Genomic DNA, 20229 nt, shown 5'->3' with positions numbered 1-20229 from the left:
CCCTTGGATTTCAGTCCTTTTCTTACTTGACAGGTTAAGTCAGTGAAAGGAGAGTACTGAAAAAGAATCCAGCCCAGCAGGAGTAAATATGGTGCAACTGACGAGCAGCTCCTCAACTACTGTTTGTTTGAACAGGGTCCTGTATTTCTTCTCCGTAGATGAAAGCCAAAATCATGGACAGTGCAGATGCAAAGACCTCCAGGCTTCTGTGGGTTGGCTTAGCTCTGATGTCAACACAAGGTGGAGCATTGGCATGGCTCACGTGGTGGGTCTACTCGTGGGACATCATGGAGCCAGTCACGTACTTCATCACTTATGGGAGTGCCATGGCTTTCTATGCCTACTTTGTTCTTACTAAACAGGTGAGTCCTCCTCCTGGAAATGTCTATTGTATTGTAAAGAAGAGTATTGTAAAGAAGAACTGATTCTGAAAATCATAATGTTTTGGGCTCTGATGAAAACATAATTTGGTATGAAGCCTTGCCATCAGATGAGGGCTCGTTTGGTTTCTGATGGGACTGATACAACACCTTACGTTACCTGAAGTCAAGCCAGGTACTGTTACATGTGCAGTGCAGACCAGCTGCTGAGCAGAACTACTACTGCCTGTAGGACTTCATAACCTAGGGAATGAGAAGTGATGAATGAAATCTACCTTTTATTTTAGATCTTGGTAGACCATTTTCAATAGTAAATGGCACCTGGCTCATTGCTGTAAAGGGAGAGCAGCTAGTAGTGCTGTGCCAGTTCATGAACAAAAAACAAACAAACAAAAAAAACACAACAGATCTTAACTGAGCTGCACAATACAGGCAATCCTGTAAGACTTAGCTTCTTTTTGCTATTTTAGCTCTGTACTTTACTCCCAAAGTGGACATCTGGATGTCCAACTTTGTGATACAAAACTCTTTGTTTACTAAAGTTCTGTGCGGAAGAGTAACCACTGCTTCCTTCTATAATACCAATGGATCCATAGACCTCATGAGATGTCAGTTTCCTTTAGTGAAAAAGGGGGGATGTGTCTATTTTTATGAATAGCTGGCTTTGAATTTTACTCCTTCTCACTGATTTTTAAGAAGGGCTGAGGTATTCCTACTTTATGTATATAGATATACATAAATCTCTAAATACAGAGATTACTACTTGGCTTTTTAGAACAGCTGTTGGCACCTTTTCTTGAGATGGAAAGTCTTGGAGAAATAACTGATGAACTTTCTCTGCCTCCTTGCAAAGTCATATCCATTTACTCAGGTGGCTTCAGTCATGAAGATCAAGCTACGTCATTATTATGATACTATGAGAATTCTTGTAGACATGATAAGAATGATTTCTACCATGTGTCTGAAAGGCCCTTAGGATCACACCTCTATATGTAGCTTCTTAACAGCACACGTATTGTGTGTGCATCTGTGCACACATCTGTTGAACTAGATAAACCTTCCTGAAACAGGCTGAATTTTTCTGACCTCTACTTGTTTTTCTTGCTAACATCCTATCTGTGCCCCTCTTTCTGCACCAGGATTACCTTTACCCTGATGTTAAGGACAGGCAGTTCCTCCACTACTTCTACCGGAAATCAAAAGCCAAGCATTTCAATGTGGAACAATACAACAAACTAAAAGAAGACGTAGCAGAGGTATTTAAATACAGTCCTTAAATAATGTAGTAGCCTCTGGGTTAAGACTTTTTCAGTAAACTCTCAGCTAATAGAAATTGACCTCAAGGTTTGTTCATTCAGAACAGTGCATTGGTTATCAACCAGTTTGAGCTGTTTAACCATCCAGTGTTTGCCATTGACATGTAGGCTACTTTAGTACGTCATCGGAAAGGGAGACTGCATGAGTTAAATTTCAAACAGGTTAGTTTTTGAGCCCTGAACATCTGCTTTTTCCATACTTGACTATATTGCATTCCCAGCAATTGTAATAGAATAGCTGTGTTGCTTTCTGAGGCTTGCGGCGCTGATGAGGTAACACAATCTTCTCCCTTCCTTGGAAGGAGACATTCTTGCAGAGTTCAGCATTTGACAGCTTAATCCTACTCCTTAGGTAAAAGATTTCCATTCGGTCTCCTGTATTGTAGAAAAGGTGGGGCGTGTGCTTGGGAGAAACAATGTGGTCTTCATGGGGAAAAAAAAAAAAAGTAGCAGATCCTACTCAATTCTTATTTTCCCATCCCATCTCTGACCCAGTGTTCAGTGTGTCATTAAAGAAAATTGAAACTACCCCTAATTTTAGTTCAAGACCTGTGGTTAAGGGTATTGTTTCATGAGTCAAAGTTGGCATAAGGCTAGATAGTCTAATACTTTTTCAACAGACTGCGAGTATGGGTTTTGTAATTGTAATTTCAGGAAAATAATCCTTTGGGGAGGGTGGGGGAAAGGTGGTGTAACAGGGCATACACCATCTCTCAGGAGATGGGCTGAATGACCTGAGTGTCTGTAAATGTTCAGCGTCCTCCATTTGATTCGTCTGGTTTCTTGCACAAGACCAATGTCGTCTTTCTCGTGCTGCAGGCAGAAGAATCCCTGAGGCGTCTACGCCAACCTCTGCACCTGAGACTTCCGATCCAGGAAATTACTAACAAGGACTGACGTTGTTTTGGTATACATTAGAATTGTCCTTTCAAACCTGATGTGAACATTTAGTTACCCTATAGAAACTGGATATTTTTGACCACTATAGTTTTGAAGATTACAATAAATATCTCTAAAAATGATTTGGTCAGTTGATGGCTTTGTTTTGTTTTCCTTTGTTTTTATTTGCTCTATGTTTTCAGTCCCTTAAGGAAGTTGCTGAAGCAAAGTTCTTCAGATATTTGTCAAATCACTTCAGTAAAATGGAGGTATTCTGCTTCCTGGTAAAAATGACAGGGATGGTTTTTAGAACGAGGGCTGTCTCTTTAGGACCATGACTATAGCACAGCGCTAGCTTAGTAAATAAGTAACTCTTGTATTAAGCATTACTGATTTGCTTTCTGTTTCCTTTTCACTAGCTGTGTTCTCTGATTTTGTTTGTTTAACACCACTGGTGGAGGTTAGACTTGCATCCAAAGTAAGCTGTTTGTTTTAGTCAATATTGCTGGAAAAGTAACATACATCAAACTCATTTACTGTAAAATTATTTGTTTTATTATTGCATTTTATTGACAGGACTTATCAAAACATTCACACATACATGATTTATACAAAGCTTCTAAATAGCCCTATTAAGCCTAAATATCTGTGATTCAGAACACAGTATGCGGAAGGACTTAAGTAAAGCAGAGCCAGTAAGTCAATTATTTTATACCCCGGAAAGTGGATTAAGCCACTTTGCTCAGCTTGAGTTCTCCATCATCCCCCAGAGTTAAGCACGTGTACCAATAACGTAAAAACTAATTAAAAAAATAATAATTTGCTTCCATTACATATGGAAGTACTTCTATTACATATGGAATTGAAATTACTGATGCTGCACTTGCAGCAACCTGAAACATCCTATGGTGACAAACGTGCTGTCAGTTTTGTATGCAAAAGGACAGTGTACAGCCGAGCTCTGGAGCCGAGGGGAGGCAGAGGCTGATCCAACACCACGGCCTGAAGTATAAAGGTGTGTACATGTTGTAATTTACAGAGCTGCTAAAGATATCCAGCAGAGTTATAAGCGACCCTGGACCCTATAAATGATTTGCTTTGAGATCTATACAAGATGAGCTTTCACCACCACGGAGTGTATTTGTACCCAAAGTAAGCAAGCTATTCGTGGTCTAACTTCACTACTGCTCGCTTTACTCCTTGCAAAGCACCAGCAAGCTTTAATTGTAGCACAAATGTAAATGATGTGCAAGCAGAAGAAGCACTTTATTTGCATTAATACTAAATTGCACTCAAGGAATAAAGTTCCCTTTTAGTGTTGAGAGAAAATTAAAACAAAAAAAGTCTTAAAAAATCATCCTCGATAAATCAGTAAAAATTGGAAGGCAGATATGACCGCACACAGATTTAAAAAGATGTCTTAGAAATATATTCCTTGTAAACAGTGCTCTTTGAGCAAGAAAAGTTAACCTAATGCAGTATTTAAAAACGTTTGGAAATAGTAAAAATGTGCCATAATTAGAAAGCAAGCAAGCAAAAATCTTACTTTTTTCTTTAAAAGTTATCTACAGTACCCATTTCAATGAAATCTAAGCACCTTTTACTAGTCTTGCACCAGCAGACTTTTCCCAATTTCCCTGAGAGGAACAGAGCTGTAATACTATCTTTAAAATCACTTTGAGAATTTAGAAACTATTGCATATACCAACTATAAGATTTGATCTTGGTGTTTTTGCAAATAATTGTATAGAATATTTGTCTCCTGATCTAAGATAGTGTTTTTCTCACTTCTACAGCCAGTATTAAAAACTGTCATTGTTAAATAATAACCTACTTAGATTTTGGATGAAAGTACAATTTTTTAGTTAACATTGAGGCAAAACAAGGAATCTGTTTTTTTCCTATAGCATTTATGTCCTTGCACACATCCACTTTGCGATGCGATACTTTTCTGTTAACAACAGTAAGAAGTTCTGTGAACTCCAAGGAAGAGCCATGCTTCCTCAGCGCCTCACACAAATCTTGAATGTACCAGGAGCCATTTATGGTTTCACGGTGAGAAAAGTAACCTATTGTAGAACAGGAACGTAAAATGATATTCAGTTGTAAGTACCCATTGCCACCCGATAAACATTCACGAGTTACTCCTTGCTAGCCTCACCCATTAAGTATAATCATTGAGATTAATAACGGGTGTAAATCTTATCGTGTCAATTATGCAATTTTTCTAGAAACTGTAGACAGGAAATGTCCTTGAGATCACTTATAGCGCTTAGCCAAGTGGAGTATGGTTCAGGGACAGGTAGCTTATTGTACACAGGACTGTATCTGCAAGTTGCAAGAGAGCAGATGGGACCGAGGACAAAGATATGTGGTGGACAGGGGAGGAGAGCCATGTAGTACAGGGAAATTTATAAGGCACCAGCGTACTACAGTCCTGGAGAAAAGGGAAACGCTGTCAGAAGACAGCTCAGCAACAAGATTATGATGAGAACGCCTCTGCTTGGCAAATTAACTGCAATTTTGATGGTTTGTTTTTACTTTTTCCTTAACATATGGGGCTCCTTCTCAGATAAGACATCACTTATCAGACATGCAAAACAGATGACCTGGAACTGTACTCATTTTGACAGCAGAATGAGGAAGTGTTCAAACTTGTTATTTTACCTCTGTGTGTCTGATACTTCAATAATAGAACTTTACCTTGTGCCACAGAATAGCACATGAGAAAGTCTGCACCAGCAGGCAGGGTGTAGACACCAGCTGCGTCCACTTCAGTCTCGTTAACAATGGTTTCTTCTGTGCCATCTACTGTATCCTGAACAATAACTGGATCGTCATGTTTATCACCTCGACATGCCTGTTAGAGAGAGAAGGATAATTCTGCCCTCACCTCTGTGAAGCTCACCTTTGTTACTACGATGCCTTTAAGCAGAGGGGACTCCTATTCAGTGTGTTCCTCATTAACCGTGAATGGGGATCCATAATGACCCATTTCGATCTCTATCAATTAAAATCTTGGTGATGAAGTCCACTAAAAGCTCTGAGATGATCACGGAATCATTGAGATTGGATGTGGGACCTCTTGAGTTCATCTCACCCAAGCCTCTTAGCTCAAGCAGGATCAGCTAAAGCAAGTTGTCCAGGACAGGACTATACCCAGCTGGCTTCTGAGCATCTCCAGGGATGGAGGGAAGCTCTACAACCTCTCTGGGTGACATCTTCTGCTGTTTGACCACCCCACATAGTTTAAAAAAAAAAAAAAAAGTTCCTGTGTTGAGATGGGGTTCTATGCATTTTTTTGTGCCCACTGCCTCTTGCTTTGTCACTGTGCACTGCTGAAAAGAGTCTGGCTTCCTTTTCTTCCTTCCCTCCCATCAGGTATTTATATACATTGATAAGATCCCCCTGAACCTTCTCTTCTTTAGGCTGAACAATCTCAGCCTCTCCTCATATGAGAGATATCCTCCAGTGCCCGAATCATCCTCACAACCCGGTGCTAGACTTGCTCCGCTAAGTCCTTTTCTTTCACATACTGTGGAGCCCAGAACTGGACACAGGACTCTGAATGCAGCCTCACAGGTGCTGGGTAGAGAGAAAGGATCACCTCACTTAACCTTTTGCCTGCACAAGTATTGAATAAATGCTCTGAAGCACAGCCATCATTATACACTCTCTAGTTGTTAGTTGCAGGATTATTTTTTTTGGTGAGACGTCAGTAAATTAACCCGGTATTATCAGTGTTGCAGAAAAGCTATACAGGGAGAATAAGAAGGTAAGAACACACTTAAAAGGTACAAAGCAGGTAACAGGTATTAGTTAAGAGATATCACATAAGAGGAACGTGAAAATTTTCTTTCCTTTACAGTGATGAAGTTCTGTCCTTGCTGTTTTCTCTGTGATTTCCAAAGGTAAATATTATACTGATCGTTCTTTTTGCTGTAAAAGAACTCAGTTTATGAACTGAACTAAGTTAATTTGCTTTTTGATGAGTATATTTTATAAATGTTTCCAAGTACTACTTGTAATAGGAAATATGCAAATATTTTCCATCTTTGGCACCAGATTTAAAAAAAAAAAAAAAAAAGCTAAATGAGTCCTAATGAAAAAAATTATTATCGATATGGTGATTTTCGTAGCAGTCTTGTGCTTATGTCAGCTTTCATTTGAAAAAAGGTAATTCTTAGAATTACTCTATAAACAACTGAAGTACAATCTGGTTCTCATTTGAGTTTGCTAGTTGTAACCTGGATAAAGACGGGCTGAAGCCCCAGGTAACTTTGTTTGACCCCATAGCTGACTGCTGCATACAGGAAGCTGGACCACAGACCTCCTGAGATCCCTTCCAACTTGCACTATCCCTCGAATGAAGGAGTAAAACAGGAGATTACGTATGGGTTTTATTTGACTGCTTAACGCCAGCAGTATTTCTGAGCCAATAAAGCCTTAAATTGATTCTTTAAATTCTACAGAGACACTGAGTATTGGTCATGGAATGAAAAAAAATAAAAAGGAAACTTTCTCTTATGGAAACACTATTTCAGAAAAAAAACGATTTCTCTATTACAAGATGATGACATAGGTCAGTGTCAACTCCAATGAATTCAGAAACCTTACCTGAATGATAAATATCTTCGGCTTTCCTACCAGACTCGGGCACTTGTCTCCCCTGAACATGTTTGTGATTGTCTCAATTTTGATTTGGCCATCATGTGCATAAACGTGATCATTCTCACCGTGACTCAAGTATATGCAAACAAAGCAGTCAGCATCGCTGTGGTCATCCAGAGAGGCTGAAATATCAAGTGGTGTTTAGATGACTAGAAACTGATCTTCAGGTGTAAAAAACATGGCACGTTTGTATCGTATTATTTAATCTCAGATCAATCATTTTTCAAACGAACCCTATTTTCAGGTAGTGTAATACTGCAGAGATGTGAAGGTAAAATAATTAAACGTGGCTGAAGAGTAATGCCACTAAAAGTAAAAAGAACATTATTAACTTCTAGCTGCAAGTTAACTACTTTCAGCTCCTAGCAACTTTGTTGGTTCTCCCAAAGAAGATTGCTTACATTACAATAAAAGTATCTTCAGTCTAACACTTAAGTCCCTTTAATGTTAAGCAATTCCACTGGTGCACAAAAAGTATTTTAAGCTAGATGAACACAGTAAATGGAAGAAAAATATATCTAGAAATTCTGCTACAAATAGACATAACCAATATATAGTATCCTACCTTCATGAACTTTCTGCAGCACATCTTCTGCTTTCAGGTCATCAAAATCTCTGACTTCAAATCCTAGGTCTGTCAAGCTGTTGTTAAAACATATAAGCATTAGTAAAAACCTTTTCTCAAATTATATGTCAGTTCCTACCAACTCAATTGCTTTCACTGTGAGAGAATGAATATTCATGTTTATGCATTATTTATGGGAAAAAAAAGTAAACTTGATGTTGGTCTTAAACGGGTGTCCAGTGCAGGTGTAGTACATAAAGTTGCTATGAAGACCCTCTCAAGTCACAGGACGTGCCAGCAGTTTCTGTAACTAAGAGGAATGTCCCTTGAAGCTTTTTTATGTCTTTCTTTGCCAAGGTTGCATAGGTGCTTATGTCTGTGAAATATTTTCTTCTGTTCTTAAACATAAGATTTAGGTAACTGCTTATTTCTGAAGTTTATTTTTTTAAGCTTTGGTGGAGAAACCAGGTTTCTTACCTGCGTTTCAGATTGTTTCTGTCTGCAGAAGTCCCACGTCTTTCTGGCAGCATTAACTGCCAATAAAAGCGCTCATGATTGAAGATCAATGCAACTCCTCTTCTTTGATGGTTCATTTTGTATTGCTCTGCAGGGTCATATGTTTGTCTGTTGCCAGGGATGGAAAATTTTCTTGATGAGTGTTAGTGGCTAGTTGAATTCCCTTCCCATATTCCTGCTGGCTGAGACTTCTGAACTTGACCAGAGACTTTGAGAATCCAATTTCAGAAATGCAAAATGTGTAATATTATAGAAAAAAACTAAATCATTGGGTCTTTTTGAGAAGCTTGGGCACATTAAGCTGTTCAGTAAAAACACGCATTGTGTAGGTTCAAGGCTCTATCAGGTAGTGTTGAATAGTTTATCTACCATGTATTTGCATTTACAGTTTTCAGGAGGCTGTCTCATTAGTAACACAGTAAGCCATATAAAAGACCTTCAGATTTGGCTCCAGTTCTCCACACTATATTTTTAGCTAAACATTATTTTAGCGTAGTTGAATGGTGCATATTAAATTATTTGGAATTTTAACTGTGTGAGGTTTGCTTCAAGTTCTAAATAAAGCGAGTGCTGCATCATAAGCAATAGGCTATGTAGTGTATAGTGGCTGATGAGGTGGTATACACACTGTTTGCAAGAGGAGAATGAGTTGGTATTATTTACCCTTCCAAAATGAAAGCTCAGATGATACAACTGTTCATCTAAGTGTTTAACAATTAAGCAACAAAGCAGTAAAGCTGAGAGACAGTGCTGGCACAAGCACAAATGATCAACCCAGCTTCTAAGTAGAGGAATTTTAAATATTAAGGCAACAAATAAGAGTTTGGAGTAGCGTTCAGTGATTTTGTTGTTTTATGAGCACACATAACATAGAGGTCTGTGACAGCATGCTATGGACTGTACACCTGGACCCAAAAGGTCCTTTCCAAGCTTTGGCATGGATGTATTTAGAGGGACAAAGCATACAATCTTGCTGCTTCTGTTGACAAGAGGCGGTGGTGCAGGGAACAGAAGCTAAAGGACTTCTGGCAATAGCCCTGGCAACAGATAAGGCCAGTGTTCTAGGTGTACAGAATGACACTCCAGGTCATGCTGCCCTAGAAATGTCTGTAGGCAGAGCTTTAATATTTGGCATGTTACTGTTTATTTCCTGCTATGTTCAGTTTTGGTGCAATTTGTGGAAGAAGTTCAGAACACTTGCCTGCAGAAGTTACTTAAAGATCACAGTTTATTCCAAAATGCTTTTGTTTCACTGCAGAGTGACTGAAGTGTTTCATTAAGTATTTCTACCTCTCCATTCTATTATGAGCAGCTGGTTAATAAAACTTTAGTAAGATCTGCAGCAGAATTCAAGAATAGTTCTACATCTCATGTAGTTAAAACTAGGAACATATTCTATAAATGGGTGGGGTTGAATGAATAATCCATTCACACTCTTAATAGAAAGTAGGCAACTTTCAACTGACTTCAGTGGGTCATTTCTCTATCATTGCCATCAGAACTTTACCTTTTATTAAGAGCATCTACTTCGGTGATGTTCTGATTTCTGTCTGTTAGAGAGATTTAAAAAAAATCATTAAGAGAAACAATTTTAAACTGTGCATCCAGCCATAAAGTTTAGCTGTTAGCGTAAACCAAAAGCTCATTCACACATCAGCTGAGTAGGCATGCAGTTTAACAGCTTCATTAGCATTTGTACCCCAAAATTTTGGAGGCTGTTCTTAAAATTCTGACCCCAACAGTCTGAATTTTAGGTGGTCAAGATGTGAATATTTTATATCTAGCTATGTATCTGTATAGCTATGTATTCAGAGATTATGATTGTATATAAGTAGCTACCTGGCTGTATTTAAACAGTCTCCTAAGCCCAATAGTTAGGATTTTACATAATCTAAAAATACACTGTGTTTGTGTTTTGTTTTGTTTCAGTGGTGCTGCTGATACAGAACTGAGTGTTCTCTTTGAGGCTGGGACGCAGCATATCAGTCACAGAAGGCAGTATAACCATACATATAGCTAACAACAGCTGAAAAGATGCAACCTTTTCTTCTGCTAAGATATATAGATATATGTATCTCCAGTAGAAGAATGCACATAAAGGTAACACTGTGGAAACAACAGGGAACATGCACGTGTTGGGAGGCTGTAAAACTGAAGACCTGCAGATGTTTAGGCCAAAATATTTAATCCTTTTGCTTAAACATCTCAGTGGGCTATAAAATCACAGCTCCTCCTACTACCACTGGAGACTAACTACCCCATTATGAAAGCTATATACTATCTTTTACCTGTGGTGGTTAATGTAGATCTGCTATCCAACTGAACATGGCCTGCAATTAGAACAAAAAAAAGACATGGTCACACAAACACACATGCATATATTACAAACTATTTTGTATACACGATACTTGTTTGTTTTTTCCCTGTTTTTTGCATCTGACTAAAGTCTTTTGCAAAATGAACTAACATACATATGCACTGATAGAGAAGAAAAGTTCACAAAGACGTTAGAAAAAACTTGCAGAAATCTAGAACTGACTTTAGAAGCCCCTGTGTTGAACTCCGTAGCAAAGGAGACTGGGGGACAGCTCAAAGCGAGTCAGCATTACTATTTACTTTAAGCATTACTATTTACATGTAAACTTCCCATTTGTAAATATTGATCATGCTTGCAAGTGTTGGGTTTTATAAATATCACCAGTGACCCAATGCATAAAGAGCTATTTCAGTTTGCTTGAAACAACATGTAGGTCAGATTAATGACAGAAATACTGAAAACAAGTATAGATAAAACGTAGCAACAGTACTTGTGCCTGTGGTTTTGTTTATAATATGAGCCAGAGAGCTGTATGTTTAAATTGACACCGTATTTTTGCTTGTGTACCTGAGATCTGTCTGATGCTTTTCCCTCAACTTAAAGAGAGGGGGGAGGGAACCCCTAAAAACCGTAACAGACCTTAAAAATGTTACAGTCAAACTTTTAGACAGAAATGCTGACATATAGACATAAAAAGACCACAGAATGCCTGGGCCAAAGGAAATTAGAGAAGGATATTTTACTTGTTCTTTTAGTTCTGTTTAGTCGGTTAGCCTTGAGCTTTTTATTGCTGCTGTCGCATTGCAGCTTCATTCAAATAAACACTACTATAAAAAAAAAAAAGGAAAGAAAAAAAAGATAGTTGTTTATGAAAAGTTTTCTGCTTGTCTCACACAGGCTCCTTCTAAAAACTATTTGCTCTCAATGGGACTACTCGTCTTAAATCTTGTGGACTGTTTCAAAGGAATCCAAAACCAGGTACGCACTGAATTTACCCTGGGATCTAACAACATGTTTTCCTGGATACATTTTAATCTCATAGTATTTCAAAGATACACTTGGAAAGTACCGGCAGCCACATGGCACAAAGACTCTACAGCACCCGTAATGGCATCTTGGGGAACCCAAAACATACTGAAAATAATGCTAAGGAAGAAACAGTATGTTTTGTCAAGGTCAGCTTTGCCTCCTGCTATGAAAAGGAGAATGCCAACGGTTGCAAATTTAAAACATCCAATGCAAGGTTTTATTATGTGCAGGGAAACGTTAGTGCCTTTGTTTAACGCCTAGAAGGCGTGGAGTATTCTCAAAGAAGGGGAAACCCAGAGGAGAACCGTGGGCCCTTCATCCTGAGGGGTGCAACCCCCATCTGCTGCTGCCTGTCCTTTCTCACCTGCCCTGGCCCTTCAGGTATCCTGCTGTAACTCGCCTGGCTTCAGCCACAGGGCTCAGCACCCAAGCCCTAGCAGTCCGGGCAGGAACCTTTCAATACAAGCCTCATCTCACCGAAACCGAAAGCTTCCCTCAGTAAGTCTTTTACTTTAATTTTTTACCCTTCCAGTAGCCCATGTTTTGAACGAAGTGGTGCTTTGGTGACAGGACAGGAGCCGCCTCCCCCGCGAAGACGTGAGCTGCAGTGTCTCACAAGCCCCTTCCCAGCAGTACCCCAGCCCGGCATTTGCCGTCCCGTTTGCCCTCAGCCCGGGCCCCTCTCCTGGTCCCCACGTCCTCGTCTCCGGGGGTCTGCCCGGGGCTCACCCCGGCCCCCCCAGATGCCGCTTTTGGGCCCCGGAGCGGGCGGTCGCCATTCCGCCTCCTACCTGCCGCCCGCCGCCGCTCGGCGCCCGACATGGCCGCCGGCCCGCTGGGTGCCTCCGAAGGACGCGGGGCGGGAGAAGGAAGGGGAAGCCTTCGGCCTGCCCCCGGCGCCCCGAAGGTGAACGGGAGGAATGGCTTCCTCGGGATGGAGCCTGTCGTCTGCTGAGGCGTCCCCCTCGGCGCTGGGGAGGCCCTCAGGACCGTGCGAGGGGTCCCCCTAAAGGCGCAGGCTGCTTCCTTCGCCTTGAGGCTTCAGGCGCCCGACCTGCATCTTCCTCGGGGCGCCCAGTCGTGACGGGAGCCCCGAGGGGTTAGGCTGGAGGTGGGTTTGTAACCTCGGATAGTTTGTGCAGCACATCGCCCTTGGTCTTGGCTGAGAAGAGAGCCAAGGGGCTGACAGAGCGTGCCTGGGTACCTTCACAAACGCCCATCTTGTCAGCTCCTTCCTTATGGGCACCATCACTGGGTGGTAACAGAGCCGGGATGGTTTGGGGACAAAACCACCCTTCTGTAGCAGAGCTTAGGAGATTTGTAATGCTGTGGGTCTGAATTTCAGTGGCCCTAGGGTATGCTTAAGCTTCTGTAGATCAGTGCTGCTACAGGCACCAAAGGAGGTGTGTAAGTGTGAACAAGCTCCTAGAGATCAATGCTGCTACAGGTGGCTTTAAAGGGGGATTTGGGGTATTTTTACCGTGTCGGGCTTGTTTTACACAGGTTTATTCCGTGAATAACATGGTTTAGACAAGGTGTCTCCCTTTTGGCGGAGCTACGGGTATTTTTAACTGCCTTTGCTTATTTTCCCCTTGTTTGGACCTGTCATCCTCAAGCTGCTGTAGTCAGCTAGATCAAGATAAAATTGTTTAAAATGGTTTTGTGTATACTTCAGTGAAAACAGGATGCTATTTTATAATAGTATCTTTCTTACGCTGTAAAACATTTAGTCTCTTAGCAAGCAGATTCATTTCTTTTTCCAACTGCAGCCCCCAGACCTCTCAGCTCCCACCAGAGCTGCCCCTAAGCCCCCAGCTGCAGTAATTCTGTATGAAGGAGCAAACGGAGAGCCTAAATTTTGGGCTCCGAAACAGCTCTGTTCAGCAATTTGCATTCATGTCAGCCATATTCCTTAGTCCCGCAGTTAGCTTAGATCTCAAGAAGCCCATTTTAAGTAAACATTTTTTTTTTCACTTTGTTTTGCTAGTGGCTAAGAGCATATTCAGTCAGCCATTGCGTTCAGCTGAGTCACCAGTAATTTGAGCACACATAGGAAGACAGAGGTAATGTTTGACTCTGGTGTGCATTTCCAGCTTATTTTAATGTGTTTTTGTTATACCTGCACGTACATGTTTAGAAAGTCTTGGATTGTTGCAGTAGCTCCACCCAAAGTGGGTATTTTTTATTTATTTATTTATTCAGAAAGCATTGTGGATGTATCAAAACTGCAGATTGAAAAAAGCTGTTTGATTTTGGACATGCTACTGCTGCTCAAGTCATCCAGACAAGCAAAATAGCCTGAGGGACATAATCGTATTAAAACCTGTAAAAAATAAAAAAATCAGTGAGACATTTAAAAATAGTGCTATTGCCTACATGAAAGCACACACTAATGAGCCAAATGCCAAAACTGCAATATAATATATATATATAAAAGTTGTTAAATAACATGAGTAATCCTGAGGGTGATATCTAGGTTTCCCTTTGGCATTGTAGCCTGTAATATGTTTGATATAATTTGCAGGAAACTATAACCAAGGATTTCTCCTACAGGCAAAACTTTGGCAAAGGCTCTCTCAAATATAAATGCTTCCTTTGGTTTATTATCAGAACTATTAACATGTCATCTGTCCTGTTATCTAGCCACGTAAAGGCTCTTTTTAGTATTATAAATAGTTTGAGGGAAACTATGAAACACTTTCATGATGTATTTGCAGGTTAATACAGAAGGGAACAAAGCCCAGCTCCTTCCAACAGTGAAAATTTTCTTCTATGTTCATTTATATAAGCACATATTTGAAGCTTACTTTTACCTGACTTACCTAGTCGAACTGTGATATTATTCTACACTCACTGTGATAATGCATCATAGTTTTAATTTTAAGCAATGAGGGTAATTCAGAGTCATTTCAATTCTATGACAAAATAAATTTCACCGAATTCAGAGGAACCACAAGTTCTTCAAACGCAGTTTTATAAAACTCGGCAGTAGTATGTCTCTTGCAGCGTTACTTAGTAGTCACAAACACGAAAGTATGGCCAAAGAACTTCAGCAGGAACTTTATTCTGAGGCACTTATATTGCATCATGTACAGTAAGCTCTAGTGAAAAACAAAAACGCCACAAACAATCGGTAAAGCAAAAACATATAAAAGCACTTCCAGAGAGAAATCAAAATCCACGAGTCAGGTAAATTTTAGGCTTTCTACACAGTCTCTGCTCCCCGTTCACCGATGCAGTATCTTGATTTTCAGTCATCTTCAGTGGATTTCTAAGGCAAAACAGAGCAGCAGGACAGGATCTAATGCAAAAGTTAACTGAGGTCTGACAACTGGAGATTAGCAACAAAAGATCAGGACGGAGGACAAATCCCATATAATACAGACATCTGATGATTTCAGCTAGAGACATCACAGAAGAAATCGATGACAGAAATAAAGGCTCAGATGTTTGTCAGCCTCACAGATGTCATGGGAATGCACGACAGAAATACAAGCTCAAATTTCTGCTAGTGTCACAGCAGGCATTTTAAATAAAAAGGTTTATTGGACATGCTGACCCTATCCTTGGAACCTTCTTCTAGTTTTCAATCAGAACTGACTAAATGAAAGCAAAGATGAACACAGTAACCAAGTGGTGCCACAAAACAAATATAAATCAACCTCTTTGAACAATATATCCTTTCTATGCATATAATACACAACACGTTTTATTTGAAAAATAAACACTTGAATCGTTTTTAAAATTATGTAACATTACAAATACATTCCAGCAGTTTCTCAAATCAGAAGTATATCCTTAGGTTGCAAACTGTTCATTTTAGCAGTCAAGCCTTAGAAGGATCAACTTACTTGATCTGAAAAGTGCTGCAAAAGTAAGTTTGATACAGAATCAGGTAGAAATATATAGTGCAGATATATACCCTTGCTTAGGGCTTTTTTTTGTTTTATTTTGTTTTAAAACAAACCCACAGGACAGAATACATCGGAAAGAACTGAAGGCAGTTGTACCAAAAGCATGAAAGTATTGGCTATGCAAGATGCCATATTAACTCACACAAAACACTCTTTCCTGATAGATCTTATCAGAAGCATCAACTGCTAGGAAACCTAACATTTGACCTACATTAAAAGTCACCTGAGAATTCAACTCTTCTGTGTCTCTGATTTCCTCACTGTGCATTTTTGTTTTAATTTAAAATAGCACTGGTGTTTTACAATAGCATACCCTCAGTGTATGTCCACCAAAGGAATCTAATTTCAGTTTCCACACTTCTAGTGTAAAGGGAAAGATAACGAAGACGTGATACTTTTTTTTTTCTTTTTTTTAAACACGAGGAAGAATATCACAGTAACTTTCAAACCAGTTATTCACATCCGCATTTAATATATTACTTTCTGGAAAGTGTAAAGCTTTAGCCAAAGTCTTGCTTCATTCCAGTTGAGTCTTTTACTTCATTCTGAACTGTAAGATGTCCATATCTTTCAGAGATCTGTCTTATCCTCATACCGACACATACAGGCAGCTCTCTGGCTGTCCAGGTATGGCTTACATCCTAAATGTATAACTGCATCAAACAACAGCTGGACAGTTGATTCACAAGCTGCAAGCAAAGAGAAGTTAAGTGAGAAGTACTCTTTAGATGGGATGTGAAACTACTAGACATGACTCTGGTAAACTGAGAAGGATTTTAAAAAGCAATCTGCTCTGGGCATAGCAAACAGACTGTCAAACCAAAGACTGAACCAATACAGAATCATTAACGTTGTGAATGAAGATATTACTTATGCCAATGAAAACAAACAAGAAAGTTCATTGAATATGGTATGTTATCAGTGTTAGAAACATCACTTAGTTCTGGCAAGATAAGAGAACTGTTTTATCCTTCGCTTTTTGCATCCCTATTTATGCAAAGGTTGCTACCTTTAACAGCAACTCAACAGAATTGAGCAAATATTCATCAGTTTTGACACAAAGCACTAACATGATGACTTCTCTGCAGTTGTGTGGATCTGAGAAGTTCAAACAGAGGCTTGTTCTAAAAACTGATTGTTCTCGGTGGGACTACTTACTGTAAAAGTGCCATTGTCCAAGTTAAGTGTGGTTATGTCATGCATTGATCAGATGCAGGCCAACAATCAGAAGGAATCCAATCATAGGATTATGGGCTGTTCAGGAAAAACCTAAAATGTATGTACTAAGGGACAGCATTAACTGCTTCCACTATAACAATATATTATTCTAGTATCTTATTTCATAAAAGGAAACAATTCAGTATTGTCCTACTGTTTACTAGCAATGACATGCAGTAGACATTTAGAACTCAGCCAGCAAAACAGTGAATATTGAGCTACACTACAGCAAATGCAACAGTTACAGTGATATGTATGTTTTGATCAGGTTGTATTCCCGTCTAGGTACTCCTACAAGGGAATCATTATTTTTTCCCCATTTTAGCCCTGATCATTTTCCTATGCTGTGTCATTGCTCAGCTGTACGAGTGTCTGGGCTGCATGACAGAGGGATCGAACAAGGCATCTTTCAGCAATAGCTTCAGCTTAAGAAAATGTGGCATTACTGTGCTGCACAAAGATTCTTTGCCAAACAAGCTCAGTTAAAGTCGGAAAAACAAAGGCATTTTTCAAGCTTACCCTGTACGCTCTCTGATATTCCAAGTGTTTTCTGCACATCTCTGCAAATTTTGGAGAGGCAGGACTGAAATTGCTCATCACAGTCATTTTTTTTATTGCCACAAGTATCGTAACATCTGTCGTGGTGATTGCAGCACTTTGTCATCGAAGGGATCCCAATGTCAAACTGTGAAGAAAATCCCCCCCACACCATTGGTGGTACAATTAAGATTGGAATCTTGAGATATTACATAAGAAAGATACAGTCTATGAATATGACAGAATACAAAAGTTAGAAATTAAGAACTAATGCAATCAATCCAGCTGTCATTCAGTTATCTCTGTAGTTTGCTGTTCACCACTAGTAAGCTGTGCTGGCTTGACCCCGGCCAGCAGCCAAACACTTACACAGCTGCCTGCTCAACCTCTGCCCCCTCACAGGACAGGGGAGAGAATAGGAGATGCAAAGGCAAGACAACACATAGTTCTCGATAAAAGTTTAATAGGTGACCAAAAGAGGGAAAAAAAACAAAGCAGACTGATGCCTAGCATGTTCCAGAGCAACAGCCACCTTGGAAGGTAACTCCTTCCTCTTGCTCCCTTCTTTTTCCACTACGCCAGTTTTACTGCTAACCACGATGCTATACGGTATGGAATATCCCTTCTCTGAGTCAGCTGTCCTGGCTGTGTCCCCTCCCAGCTTCCTGCCCAGCCCCAGCCTGCTTGCTGGGCAGAGCTGGGGAAAAAAGAGAAAGCTATAACGCTGTGCAAGCATTGCTCAGCAATAGACAGAACCAGTGGTGTGTTACCTATCGACACTGTTTTAGTCCCAAATCCCAAACACAGCATGATGCAGGCTGCTATGAAGAAAGTTAGCTCCGTCCCGGTCAGACCCAGTACATAAGACAACCCATATTTTCTTTAAAGGAAAATGGATTAGCGTTGGTAAGGTGGGAGCCAAAACCTCCACTCTCACAGGGCTACTGTTCAGTTGTTCAGTGCTTTTAAGACTGTGAGAATGAAACATTTTTGGTTAAAAGATTAGAAGTTAATCATCATCACTATTTTATCCCTGTAATATTTATGATGCTGATGAAAATATTTACATTTTGTTCATTTATAATACTAGTATTTCCCACGTGTTGTTACCAAAGCACGTGCTGGAGCTGATAAAGGCAGGGATTTAGTACATGGGTGATGTCTCATCCTTAGAATATGGGAGGAAGAAAACACCCGCATCGAGGAAATTCCACATATGAAAATCCACACGCACAAAGAAACCCCAAAATGGACTTACCTGAACCCCAAATAGAGGGGATCCACAGCCATTTGGTGGTGACGGTTTATACCCGTAGCGAGGAAAGGGCTTTGATCCTGTAAAAGGCAATTTATAATACCTCAAATATATTTTTCCACAGAATTTTAGTACCGTCAAAACTCACCAAAGCCATTTGCTGGGCTTGAGACGGCTGTATTTTTGGCATAAGCATGTATTCAAGCACCTGAATATCACCAAGTCTTTCCAAATTACAGCTTAGGAGCACTAAGTACTTTGTCAACAAGGGGGGATAAGACACCTGAGCAAGTATTCACTTTAGTTTCTATATTAAAAAAAAAAAAAGTCTTGAGTCACTACAATCGATGCATGACTTGTACGCAATACACAGGATTATATTTAAAAGGAATGGCTCTTTGAAGTACTAATGAACTTTAAAGTGCTCCATGCTTTGTACACAGCCAGTATGCCGACAATCCTAAGGGTTAAACGAAAAACACACGGAACGAAACGGATCCAACAACAACCCTCACCACCCGGGCGTTTACACCTCCAGAGCCCGCTGAAGCCCCGTCCCCCCGCCAGGGAGCAGACCTCGCGTCCCGACCCAATCCAGATCCGAATCCGGATCTGGGAGGCGACCCTTCACCTCCTTTCGCTACCTCGCAACAACAAGGCAAGGGCACGGCCGCGGCCCGGCGCTTCCAGGCACCACCAAGGAGCCTGGCCCGGGCGGCCATTTCCCTCCTTCCCCGCGGCGGCCCCCTCACCGTCGCTGCACTTGTAGTGGCACAGCCCGTCCTCGCCGCCCAGCAGGTCGAGGGCGGCGTTGAGGTACACGTCGATCTTGTGCACCCCGTTGCGGATCGTCTTCAGCGTCAGCCGCCAGTCGGGGGTCCGAGGCGCCTCCTGGCTCGCACCCAGCCAGGCGCAGGCCAGCAGCGGCAGCAGCAGCGGCAGCAGCAAGGCGCCGGCCATGCCCGGGGCCGGCCGCTCGCCTTGAGCCCCCTCCGCCTGCCCGCCGCCATCGGCCCGCCGGGCGCCGCCCCGAGCCCGCCTCCGGGGAGGTGCCGCCAAGCTTGAGGCGGCGACCCCAAAGCTGAGGGGACGCCCCTAAATCTGAGGGGACGCCCCAAAACCTGAGGGGGCCGCTGGAGGAGCGGGGTGTCGGGGTAGGGGGTGATCGTGCCTCAGTGCTGAGCGCTGGGTATGTGGGGTCTGTGGCTGCAGAAAAGCGACCAAAATGAGCCCGCTTGCTAAACCTCCCAGACCATACCCATGCCTATCTATATATATTTAAATCCTACATGCTCCTTAGAGGGGGTGAAGTGGAGCTGTATGGGAGCTGGCTTAGTTTTTGTAATGAAATCTTTGTTTTAAGGTGCATGGGATTGCCCCGAGCGTGCTAGCATCAGGATCTCAGGAGAAAAGTAACTGTGGTGAAAAACAGATGGAGAGAAAACACTCCAGATAGACAGAGTGGGAAGATAACACGGTAAATACTGTTTTTTCTTCGCACCCTCTGCATTTAGTATTAATCAGAGTTAACTGAAGAAATAGGTGGAAAAAGTTGACGTATGCTAAGTCAAACAAAAGAGGGAGCTCTTCCTACACCTGTCCTGAAAACAGCCTTTCCCTATGATTACTTCA

At 41.1% G+C, this 20229-nt stretch overlaps 3 protein-coding genes across 4 annotated transcripts in view; 1 reads left to right on the top strand and 2 right to left on the bottom strand.

Annotated features, from left to right (window-relative positions):
- The window catches only part of MCUB (mitochondrial calcium uniporter dominant negative subunit beta), a 39277-nt gene extending 36559 nt beyond the window's left edge, over positions 1–2718 (top strand). The window contains exons 6-8 of the mRNA XM_035559161.1: positions 159–362; positions 1520–1636; positions 2516–2718. Coding sequence (XP_035415054.1) covers positions 159–362; positions 1520–1636; positions 2516–2593 — 399 coding nt within the window. The 3' untranslated portion in view covers positions 2594–2718. The remainder of the gene's footprint in view (positions 1–158; positions 363–1519; positions 1637–2515) is intronic.
- Positions 2719–3113: 395 nt separating this feature from the next.
- On the bottom strand, positions 3114–12710 carry CASP6 (caspase 6). The gene is made up of 8 exons (XM_035559362.2): positions 12465–12710; positions 10616–10657; positions 9835–9877; positions 8289–8435; positions 7812–7888; positions 7193–7368; positions 5279–5435; positions 3114–4644 (listed from the first exon to the last, which is right to left on the bottom strand). Exons 1-8 carry the CDS (start codon positions 12493–12495, stop codon positions 4406–4408), a joined length of 912 nt encoding a protein of 303 aa, XP_035415255.1. The 5' UTR covers positions 12496–12710; the 3' UTR covers positions 3114–4405.
- Positions 12711–14707: 1997 nt separating this feature from the next.
- On the bottom strand, positions 14708–19634 carry PLA2G12A (phospholipase A2 group XIIA). 2 transcript variants are annotated; one of them, XM_035559751.2, is made up of 4 exons: positions 19350–19634; positions 18601–18677; positions 17325–17490; positions 14708–16276 (listed from the first exon to the last, which is right to left on the bottom strand). In XM_035559751.2, exons 1-4 carry the CDS (start codon positions 19555–19557, stop codon positions 16158–16160), a joined length of 570 nt encoding a protein of 189 aa, XP_035415644.1. In that variant the 5' UTR covers positions 19558–19634; the 3' UTR covers positions 14708–16157. The 2 variants fall into 2 exon arrangements, with proteins under 2 accessions (XP_035415644.1, XP_050566558.1); XM_050710601.1 differs by lacking the exon at positions 14708–16276 and adding an exon at positions 16309–16841.
- Between the last annotated feature and the right edge of the window lie 595 nt (positions 19635–20229).

The sequence above is a fragment of the Cygnus atratus genome, chromosome 4 (genome assembly GCF_013377495.2).
Source record: "Cygnus atratus isolate AKBS03 ecotype Queensland, Australia chromosome 4, CAtr_DNAZoo_HiC_assembly, whole genome shotgun sequence".
NCBI classification, from domain to species: Eukaryota; Metazoa; Chordata; class Aves; order Anseriformes; family Anatidae; genus Cygnus; species Cygnus atratus.
The sequence above is the reverse complement of the archived record's forward strand: the minus strand, read 5'-3'. Positions and strand labels throughout refer to the sequence as shown.